The sequence below is a fragment of the Oncorhynchus mykiss genome, chromosome 10 (assembly GCF_057628025.1).
Source record: "Oncorhynchus mykiss isolate SJ-2025 chromosome 10, ASM5762802v1, whole genome shotgun sequence".
In the NCBI taxonomy this organism is placed as follows: domain Eukaryota; kingdom Metazoa; phylum Chordata; class Actinopteri; order Salmoniformes; family Salmonidae; genus Oncorhynchus; species Oncorhynchus mykiss.
The window spans coordinates 36,432,501-36,443,657 of record NC_143031.1 but is presented as its reverse complement, the minus strand read 5'-3'; the positions used below and the strand labels follow the sequence as shown (position 1 = coordinate 36,443,657).

Sequence of the window (11,157 nt, the reverse complement as noted above, 5' to 3'; positions counted from 1 at the left end):
ACATTAGGATAAATCCCACGCAGCCTGTTACAAGTTCAAACACTGGAATGTGTTGTAATCTACACCTCAATTAGGCTGACATCAATCCTTATGTTTCACGACTTTCAATTTGAGTGTCATTTCCATATAGCCTACACTTTCTCGTTCTGAACTTCTAACGCAAGAGGGATTTAAGGACGGATGTGGTTTCGCGACAATGACAAGAGCAGCCGCTCACATATTTGATAGCTTTACCGCAGTTACACCTCGACATTGCCTAAATAATAACAGCTGTCAGTTATCCTGGGTTAACTCCAGAACTGATTGAATCTTAGCCTAAATTGAACATAAACTTCACTTCAGATAGACTTAAACATCCTCTACAGAAAGGTTTGAACCTCCTCTTCATCTCCTCAATTAAAGGCGTCAGTCATGAAGGTAATGTGCCACAGAGGCGTTCATGTACCACAAAGACCTTTTATTTTTTTGAAAGGATAGAAAAAAAAGTCTTGCTGCCGAGCTTTTAATGGAAGTCATTGCAGAATTCTCCCGGCACAAAGCTAAAATCACTGAGGAAAGCATCAAGGCCCTCTCACAGACACAGGGTTTTCTTTTTTGTTGGTTTATTGACATTGGCGCTTAAAAAAAAGGTAAAAGTTAAATAACAACAAGTTGACATTGATGATGTCACTATTGCAACCATTCCTTTCAGGGGTGGAAAATGATTGTACACGAAACAAAACTAGTTGAAATTTGTTTTCAGGTCAGGCATTAGATTACTTTATATACAGAGGATTTTGTGCGTGTTCCATGTCAACGGATGACACCATTCTTCAGGCTCATTCAATGTTTTCAGACCAATCTCTATCACGTCCTCCTTGTCCTCTTAGAACTGGGAACAGAGCAGAAAGAAATGGAACACCTTCATAGCAGAGCTGCAAGTGCTACTTCACATATTTCTCCATGAATTTCTTGTGGAACTCCGAGCGCAGAGTGTCATTGACAAAGCGTTTCTCCCGGCGTGCCTCATCCACTCCCTTTGCACAGTTCTTGAACACGACGTCATCGTCCCACCTTAGAGAGAAAGAGACAGGAGAGGATGTAAAACAACAGTCATCCACAGCCATGCTCTAAGCTGTGGTGTGTGTGTGTGTGTCTCTCAACACCTTCTCTTGACGCTGAAGGCACTCGGGGTGGGGACTATCTGTTGTTGCTGCTGCTGCTGCTGTCCAGCCAGGTTGAGCAGAGGATTCCCACTAAGGATGTTCTCCATGCGGATCCTCTCCTCCTCTGCTTTCTGCTCCCGCTCCTGGCACAGGACACGAAACATGTTGGTCAGAGAAGACCAGGTGCAAAGCTCTCATTCGCTGAAGTATTGCTCTTAGCAACGCTTTCTGATTGGCCTTGAGTAAAGATGGTTGCACAACAAGCACTGATCTAAAAAATATATATTAAAAAATCTACAAAAAAGGTCAACATGTTTAACGCTAGAACTGCTAAAGCGGTCATTTGGACTACTCATTACCTACAACTTTTTATTACTCCGAAATGTTGGAAGTCATGATTTTTCCTAAATAAGTCTGTATAACTGTTAAGGGAATTTTTATCTATAATGACTAATTATGTATACATTTCAATCAGGATGTACTATTATGCTACTGTATTGGTACTAATCAGAATACTATTATGTTACTGTATATGTACTAATCAGAATACTATTATGTTACTGTATATGTATCTTTCTTGATCCTAGTACTGAATATAATGTGTGTAAATATAATCAAGGATTAGAACAATGACTGTCTGTTCCTTGGTAGAAATTAATGAACTAAATCTTCAGACTGGCTAGAATGCTTATCTACACCGGAAGACCTTGGCTCAGCCATAAATTATATTAAATTGGTAGGGAGACGATGTGGGAAGGCTTGAGATACTGCCTTTGTACCAGGGTGGGAGAAGAGACGGGTTGGTACTGGAACTAATGACGTCATTTTCAGTTTATAACCTGTGGTAACCTGTATCGTGTTCAGTACTCTCGTGAATAAACTCTGCTGATTGACTTTAAGACTGGGCTCTGTCCATTATTTCTAGAAGGGTCTTACAAATCCTTATGAATTGACAGTGTGTTTAATTTTAATTGGGTATTAAAACATGGAGCAATTTAATTCCTGTATCAATAACACACTGTCGTTAGAATATTAATATCACAAACAGAACTGGAGCTATAAACCAGTTTTAGGAAGGCAGGTCATTTTTTTTAATGCCCCTCCTCCCAACAGTAGGGCCTGCTCCGCTCTTCCGATAGTTGAAGGTTCCGTGCCCAGTTGATAATCAATCCAATAATTTCTTCGAAACTGAACCTAAACCAACATTAATTTCACACATATAACAGATGAAATAAATGAAGTAAAGTATGATAAGATCTTCGAAACTGAACCTAAACCAACATTAATTTCACACATATAACAGATGAAATAAATGAAGTAAAGTATGATAAGATCTTCGAAACTGAACCTAAACCAACATTAATTTCACACATATAACAGATGAAATAAATGAAGTAAAGTATGATAAGAGAGAATGGGTGTTGATGAGCGAGGGGAAGCAAACGATGCAGGAATAATGTCACCAACTGTGAATGAAGAACAGGACCGGCCATTCTGTTATTCTAACTATAATCTCAAAATGGTATGTACCCTATATCAGTCCACCCTGGCCTACTTGGAGTAGGCTACACAGGGAAAGTGTGCATAATTTACAATGGCAAGAAGACCAAGACGAATGGATGCACATGCTGAGTTAGCATTGCTACAAAATCTGAACGAAAACGACTCAGTTGAGGAAGAAATTAACCATGACCTCTGATGATTATTCTTCTGATTCTGAGCCTCAGCCTGAACCTACACCCCCGAGGCCTACGCTCGAAAAAAGGCTGAAACAAATGAAAGGTGAGACAGGAAGGGACGGCACGGTTTGGTAGAACAAGCAGGTGACAATGCTACAGGCCGATTATCAGCACAAAATGTAACCACAGAGCGCGGACCCTACATCTCAAGCGGAAAAACAACATCAGCAACGCACTCACAAGCTTTCGTTGTCTGTGTGACATGGACATGCTCCAACTGATGCCATTGCGTGAATATGCACACTGTGTAAGCACAAGCTGACAATAATAAATGGTTTGACTGCTGCCATATCGACACTTACATTCATTATAATGCCATTATTGCTTTTGTGCCAATTTTCACTATTTATCAAGCACACCCCTTTGCTTATAATGTGTAGACTACTGATTTTTTCACTTTGATTGTGCGTCTTGCTGGTTGGGGTATTTTTTCAATTTATTTTAAGCTATTGCCGTGTTTCAACAAATATGCTTTCTGTTTTCATAGTTGTAACAAAGGCACTCCACGAATAAAACTGATTGAACACTTGAATCTTGGTGTTTTTTGTTTTTAAATATAGTCTACAGTAACAAACTAACACAAATACTAGTGTTATTTGAAATATATATATACACTGCTCAAAAAAATAAAGGGAACACTAAAATAACACATCCTAGATCTGAATGAATGAAATATTCTTATTAAATACTTTTTTCTTTACATAGTTGAATGTGCTGACAACAAAATCACACAAAAATTATCAATGGAAATCAAATTTATCAACCCATGGAGGTCTGGATTTGGAGTCACACTCAAAATTAAAGTGGATAACCACACTACAGGCTGATCCAACTTTGATGTAATGTCCTTAAACAAGTCAAAATGAGGCTCAGTAGTGTGTGTGGCCTCCACGTGCCTGTATGACCTCCCTACAACGCCTGGGCATGCTCCTGACAAGGTGGCGGATGGTCTCCTGAGGGATCTCCTCCCAGACCTGGACTAAAGCATCCGCCAACTTCTGGGCAGTCTGTGGTGCAACGTGGCGTTGGTGGATGGAGCGAGACATGATGTCCCAGATGTGCTCAATTGGATTCAGGTCTGGGGAACGGGCGGGCCAGTCCATAGCATCAATGCCTTCCTCTTGCAGGAACTGCTGACACACTCCAGCCACATGAGGTCTAGCATTGTCTTGCTTTAGGAGGAACCCAGGGCCAACCGCACCAGCATATGGTCTCACAAGGGGTCTGAGGATCTAATCTCGGTACCTTATGGCAGTCAGGCTACCTCTGGCGAGCACATGGAGGGCTGTGTGGCCCCCCAAAGAAATGCCACCCCACACCATGACTGACCCACCGCCAAACCGGTCATGCTGGAGGATGTTGCAGGCAGCAGAACGTTCTCCACGACGTCTCCAAACTCTGTCACGTCTGTCACATGTGCTCAGTGTGAACCTGCTTTCATCTGTGAAGAGCACAGGGCGCCAGTGGCGAATTAGCCAATCTTGGTGTTCTCTGGCAAATGCCAAACGTCCTGCATGGTGTTGGGCTGTAAGCACAACCCCCACCTGTGGACGTCGGGCCCTCATACCACCCCCATGGAGTCTGTTTCTGACCGTTTGAGCAGACACATGCACATTTGTGGCCTGCTGGAGGTCATTTTGCAGGGCTCTGGCAGTGCTCCTCCTGCTCCTCCTTGCACAAAGGCAGAGGTAGCGATCCTGCTGCTGGGTTGTTGCCTTCCTACGGCCTCCTCCACGTCTCCTGATGTACTGGCCTGTCTACTGGTAGCGCCTCCATGCTCTGGACACTACACTGACAGACACGTCAAACCTTCTTGCCACAGCTCATCCTGGATGAGCTGCACTACCTGAGCCACTTGTGTGGGTTGTAGACTCCGTCTCATGCTACCACTAGAGTGAAAGCATCGCCAGCATTCAAAAGTGACCAAAACCTCAGCCAGGAAGCATAGGAACTGAGAAGTGGTCTGTGGTCACCACCTGCAGAACCACTCCTTTATTGGGGATGTCTTGCTAATTGCCTATAATTTCCACCTGTTGTCTATTCCATTTGCACAACAGCATGTGAAATTTGTTGTCAATCAGTGTTGCTTCCTAAGTGGACAGTTTGATTTCACAGAAGTGTGATTGACTTGGAGTTACATTGTTGTTTAAGTGTTCTCTTTTTGAGCAGTGTATTTTTCAGATTCTAATGTTACCTGAGACGTTCATAAACACAGCCAAATTATTATTTTTGCGATAGCTAAATGCCTCAATCGCAAATGAATAGGTGAAATAGGCTGGATCTACACAACAGATGCTCATCTCTACATTAGATGACCTTTAAAGTCTGAAATTGTCAGAGATAAATTAATGGATTGTTTTGTTTGATATTAACAAGTCAATAGAGCCCTATTTGCTGCTCCTACTCAGCAACACCTGAAAAATAAATTTGCACTTGGTTGGAGTCAACTGGCATGACTGACCCAGCAGCGATTGATTGTCTTGTAGCGACTTACCTTGCATTCCTGCTCCTCAGCCCGCTCCTTCTTGATTTTCTCCAATTCAGCCAGCAGAGCCGCAGTGTCATCGTCATCACTGTCCTCCTCAGAGACATCATCCTCCTCCTCATCCTACACCACAAAACAATGAAGATTAGAGGCCGAGTTTAAAAAAAAAAAAGCACAGACTTTACGGTGACTGGTGGATGAACAGGTGGCACCTACGTCAGTGAGAGGGTCATCTGCATCCAGGTTGGCAGCAGGGATTTGATCTAGTCTGGGCCTCTTAGAGGATGAAGATGAGGATGTGGTGTGTTCTGAAAATTGAAAAGAGTCAAACCACCATTTTAATGATGCTGGCTTGAATCCCCTGCAGATGACCCATGTCAACAAAACAAAATAAACAACACTTTGGGCATTATAGTATGTCAGATGCAAAAATCCCATTGATCTTCTTTACACCCAGTTAAACACAGACATATTTTACGTTCAGGTCAAAATTTATCTCGGGACTGGGTTTATTTGTATGCCTGGAGACTCACCTCTCGGTCCCCTCTCTCTAGTCTTCTCCCGGACAGCAACACGCTCCCTCTCCTCCAGCTCCCTGCGGAAGTCCCGGGCACGCACCTCCTCGGGGGCATCCTGGGTAAGCTGCCTGAGGGGATCACACAGGGAGACATACTGGATGAGACAGCACATTATCTTTAACCAGAGGGACCTGTTCCCAACTACTGGTGCAAGACTTAGCCACAAGGGCAAAGACTGATGCCAAGATGCCACAAGGATAGGTGGTGTTGTGTCACTCACCTGTACTTGATCTTAGTGTGACCAGGCAGATCTCGGCTTGAGTACTGTTTGGACAACGCACTGAGATCGCCCTCTCCCTTCCCTCTCCCCCCTCTCGCTGGCTCAAACGTCGGTCTCGCGGCTGTTGTCATTTTTGGTGGCTCTGTAATATTGTGTGAGTGTAATATTTACGGTTCACTTTGTTTATCCATTTAACTTGCTTTGGCAATGTAAACATGTTTCCAATGCCTACAAAGCCCATTGAATTTAATTATAGCTGGCTGGAACAGAGGGCAACAAATATAAATAGATAAAATATTTTATCAACATAACGTTAACAGAAATCAATCCGTATTTAGCTTGCTAACGTTAGCTAACTCGCCATGAGAAAAACAACCCGCAACCCAGTAGCTAGCTAACGTTACTTAAAATATCCATATAGGCTTGCTATATAGTTAACCATTTAACCATAATTTACAAACGATTTCACCATTGTGTGGGTTTTATTATAACATCGGTATTGATTATTGCTGAGCAAACACCAACACACTTGTCTACGCTAACGTTAGTAGTTACTGTAGTGTAGCAAGCTTTCTTACATGCTGCCAGTTGACGTTAGTATGCTGGAAGAATAACTGTCATAAGGTAATGCAAGCTACAGGTTTACTAAAATAATATCATAACTAGCTATCTTTCTCTTTCAAAAACAACTAGCTAATATGGAATAGTTTGCTGGAAATGTACCTTTTTCCTCACACTATCAGGAGAGAAAGGGCCCTTTGCTTTGGATTGTAGACGCTGTTATCACAGCGTATGAACAAAGCCTACGGAACTAGGAAAGGTCAAACAGCAATTTTGAAACGCGTTGTTGCAGTAGGCATGTGAGAAACGTTTTTCAAAATAGCCAAATTTTCATTCCACAGTTTCAGTGGTGGAAAAAGTACCCAATTGTCATACTTGAGTAAAAGTATAGATACCTTAATAGAAAGTTACTCAAGTAAATGTGAAAGTCAGCCAGTAAAATACTACTTGAGTAAAAGTCTGAAAGTATTTGGTTTAAAATGTATTTAAGTGTCAAAAGTAAATGTAATTGCTAAAACATACTTAAGTATCAAAGGTAAAAGTATCAATCATTTAAAATTCCTTATATTAAGCAAAGCAGACGGCACCATTTAAAAATGTATGGATAGCCAGGGGCACACTCAGACATTATTACAAAAATGCATTTGTGTTTAGTGAGTTGGCCAGGCCAGAGGCAGTAAGGATGGCCACGTGTTCTCTTGATTAAGTGCTTGAATTTGATCATTTTCCTGTCCTGCTAAGCATTCAAAGTGTAACGAGTACTTTTGGTTGTCAAGGAAAATGTATGGAGTAAAAAGTACAATGTTTTCTTTATGAATGTAGTGAAGTAAAAGTAAAAGTAGTCAAAAATATAAATAGTAAAGTACAGATACCCCCAAAGAAACGACTTAAGTAGTACTTTAAGGTATTTTTACTTAAGTACTTTACACCACTGCACAGTTTTTCGATCTCAAGAATGAGAAAGGGCTTTCCTCACCACCTTAAATAAGCATGCCCCATTCAAAGAATGTAGAACTATGAACGGATATAGCCCTTGGTTCACCCCAGACTTGACTGCCCTTGACCAGCACAAAAACATCCTGTGGCGTTCTGCATTAGTATCGAATAGCCCCCGCGATATGCAACTTTTCAGGGAAGTCAAGAACCAATATACTCAAGGTAAGGCTATCTTTTTCAAACGGAAATTTGCATCCTGTAGCACTAATTCCATGAAGAAAGTCCATGGAGAATAAGAGTACATCCTCCCAGTTGCCCACTGTGCAGCCATCTTCATCAACCTGGCCAAGGCTTTTGACTCTGTCAATCACCTCATTCTTATCGGCAGATTCAACAGCCTTGGCTTCTCAAATGACTGCCTCGCCTGGTTCACCAACTACTTCTCAGATAGAGTTCAGTGTGTCAAATCGGAGGGCCTGTTGACCTCTGGCAGTCTCTATGGGGGTGCAACAGGGTTACATTTTCTCTGTAATATATCAATGATGTCGCTCTTGCTGCTGGTGATTCTCTGATCCACCTCTACGCAGACGACACCATTCTGTATACATCTGGCCCTTCTTTGGACACTTTGCTAACAAACCTCCAATCGAGCTTCAATGCCATACAACACTGCTTCCGTGGCCTCCAATTGCTTTTAAATGCTAGTAAAACTAAGTGCATGCTCTTCAACCGATTGCTGCCCGCACCCTTCCGTCCGACTAGCATCACTACTCTGGACGGTTCTGACTTAGAATATGTGGACAACTACAAATACCTAGGTGTGTCTGGATAGACTGTAAACTCTCCTTCCAGACTCACATTAAGCATCTCCAATCCAAAATTAAATCTAAAATCTGCTTCCTATTTCGCAAAATAGGCTCCTTCACTCATGCTGCCAAACATACCCTCGTAAAACTGACCATCCTACTGATCCTTGACTTCGGCGATGTCATTTACAAAATGGCCTCCAACACTCTACTCAGCAAACTGGATGTAGTCTATCACAGTGCCATCCGTTTTGTCACCAAAGCCCCATATACTACCTACCACTGCAACCTGTATGCTCTTGTTGGCTGGCCCTCACTACATATTTGTCGCCAAACCCACTGGCTGCAGGTCATCTATACGTCTTTTCTTGGTAAATCCCTGCCTTATCTCAGCTCACTGGTCACCATAGCAGCACCCACCCGTAGCACACGCTCCAGCAGGTATATCTCACTGATCATCCCAAAAGCCAACACCGCCTTTCCTTCCAGTTCTCTGCTGCCAATGACTGGAACGAACTGCAAAAATCTCTGAAGCTGGAGTCTTATAACTCCTTCTCTAACTTTAAGCATCAGTTGTCAGAGCAGCTTACCGATCACTGTACCTGTACACAGCCAATCTGTAAATAGCCCACCCAACTACCTCGTCCCCATATTACTTACCCGCTTGCTTTTTTGCACCCCAGTATCTCTACTTGCACATCATCATCTATCACTCCAGTGTTAATGCTAAATTGTAATTATTTCGCCTCTATGGCCTATTTATTACCTTACCTCCCTACTCTTCTTCATTTGCACACACTGTACATAGATTTTTCTATTGTGTTATTGACTGTACGTTTGTTTATGTGTAACTCTGTGTTGTTGTTTTTGTCGCACTGCATTGCTTTATCTTGGCCAGGTTGCAGTTGTAAATGAGAACTTGTTCTCAACTGGCCTACCTGGTTAAATAAAGGTGAAATAAAAAATAAATAAAAAACATTTTTATGATATTAAAATGTTGACTGATGAAACAGATTTGATATGTAGCACACATACCGGTATCATACATCAAGTTATCAGGATGCATGTTGATGAATCAAATAAACAGAACACATATGTAGATGTATTTCTTAACTTCTTTATTGTTTTTTTATTTCCTTACAGGCACTGTGTGAAATATCGTTTCAGTTGTACAGTTTTCATTTTACAGTTGTTTTAATTGAAAAAATAACAATGTGGCTTTGATAAAGAAGAAACGACCTCCCAACAATCTTGAAGCACAATCTCGGTAAGAGAAACAAAAGTGCAGCTTTAACTCTCAGACCAGTAGATTATCATTTTGTAAAGTTTAGACAACTCAGCTTCCATCTTCATCGGTTATAATTCGAATGATACATTACCTAATTGTTCTTGTTAATACAAGCTGTTTATCCCCCCCAATTAAAACACCTTAAAAATATAAAGTAGGTTGGCAAACAGTAAATAGTACTTTGGTGAATGGCATCTGAGTTCACAGAGATATGTTTAAAGAATTTGATCAATACATCTAAACTATCTAAACCTTCACACAAATGGGGGGAGTGGTGCTAATATTTAACACATTTCGCATCTGAGACATACAATGCAAAGTCTTAATTTTTGAGAAAGATTAGAGAGAAGAGAGAGAGGATTTAAGGAAATAAAAATTTCTTGCATATTTCCAACTGGGAATTACCAACGTTCCAACGTGCAGACACAAATGTGCAAAGAGCAACAAGCATTCACAAAAGCACCATGACTTTTCCAACCCTACACTGATGAAGAAATAAGCATCAAATAAATGCTGGTGAGACTCAAAGTTAACAGTGCAGATTTCAGGGTTAGGCATTTGCACGTGGTGATACTTCAAAGCAAAAACAAAGAGCACATTCCCAGCACTACTGTAGCTTATCTCAGTTCTGAAATGTACTGTAATACCTAATGGAATACACATTTTGTATTTTAAATGTCTCATGGATCTAACGTCTGTACTGTACACTGCATATTTGGTAGAAATATAGACAAGTAGGCAAGATGAATGTCTTACAGACCCTGTTAGAAACATTTGGCACAGAAATATGTCACAAAAAGCATGAGAGAGGGAAAGCAATAAAAAAATCATACAATTTCTGATAATGTTGCTTGTGCACTCCCTGCTGTGATACAGTCTCTATTAGGACATATATTGCAGAGAAATAATTCTCAGTAAATATTTTAATTAGCCTAATTTATCGACAAAGGTCTAAATAGACTGAAAAGCATAAGTATTCTGTCACAGCCTTTTAAGTTGCAAGAAATATATAATAAAAAAAGGTAAGAAGAATAAAGACCATATTGCACTTTTTAAAATATCTGAGTGCCACAAAAGGGCTTGTTCTGTCAATCAGATAACCTTCTAATATTGTTTCTGATATTGGTGGGTCTGTCTCAAATCAAGGCATTACATTCAGAGGTATATTATTGTGTAACACTGTTTCTGGCTATACAGTATCCTCCTTAGAGCTGGAGTTCAGTACTTTGTGAGGTTGCTTGGATAAACAATTTCCAAAAGTGAGTCATGAACTCCAACCACTCCACTGCATGTCACTGAAGCCAAACTGCCATTATGATTTTGGCAAAGGAGGATAATAATAGTCAGTCATGTGCACCCGTTTTCACTTGCATACACTCACAATAGGATTTCCTTCATC

At 41.1% G+C, this 11,157-nt stretch overlaps 2 protein-coding genes across 2 annotated transcripts in view; both read right to left on the bottom strand.

Moving 5' to 3' along the window:
- Positions 1 to 585: 585 nt before the first annotated feature.
- LOC110533771 (spliceosome-associated protein CWC15 homolog) lies at positions 586 to 6,997 on the bottom strand. Its single transcript, XM_021618283.3, has 7 exons — positions 6,891 to 6,997; positions 6,168 to 6,309; positions 5,903 to 6,015; positions 5,586 to 5,677; positions 5,379 to 5,492; positions 1,146 to 1,288; positions 586 to 1,053 (listed from the first exon to the last, which is right to left on the bottom strand). The coding sequence occupies exons 2-7, from the start codon at positions 6,296 to 6,298 to the stop codon at positions 924 to 926; spliced, it is 723 nt and encodes a 240-aa protein (XP_021473958.2). The 5' UTR covers positions 6,299 to 6,309; positions 6,891 to 6,997; the 3' UTR covers positions 586 to 923.
- A 2,570-nt stretch (positions 6,998 to 9,567) lies between these two features.
- LOC110533770 (sestrin-3) overlaps positions 9,568 to 11,157 on the bottom strand; it is a 17,172-nt gene continuing 15,582 nt past the window's right edge. The window contains exon 10 of the mRNA XM_036990175.2: positions 9,568 to 11,157. This exon is cut by the window's right edge and continues 347 nt beyond it. The gene's annotated coding sequence lies outside the window, so the exon portion shown is untranslated.

Coding starts and splice junctions, on each gene's coding strand:
- LOC110533771 (XM_021618283.3), bottom strand. CDS start 6,298: ATGACAACAGCCGCGAGACCGACGTTTGAGCCAGCGAGAGGGGGGAGA. Junction 6,016..6,167: donor CACACTAAGATCAAGTACAG/GTGAGTGACACA, acceptor TGATCCCCTCAG/GCAGCTTACCCAGGATGCCC. Junction 1,054..1,145: donor GCCTTCAGCGTCAAGAGAAG/GTGTTGAGAGAC, acceptor TTTCTCTCTAAG/GTGGGACGATGACGTCGTGT.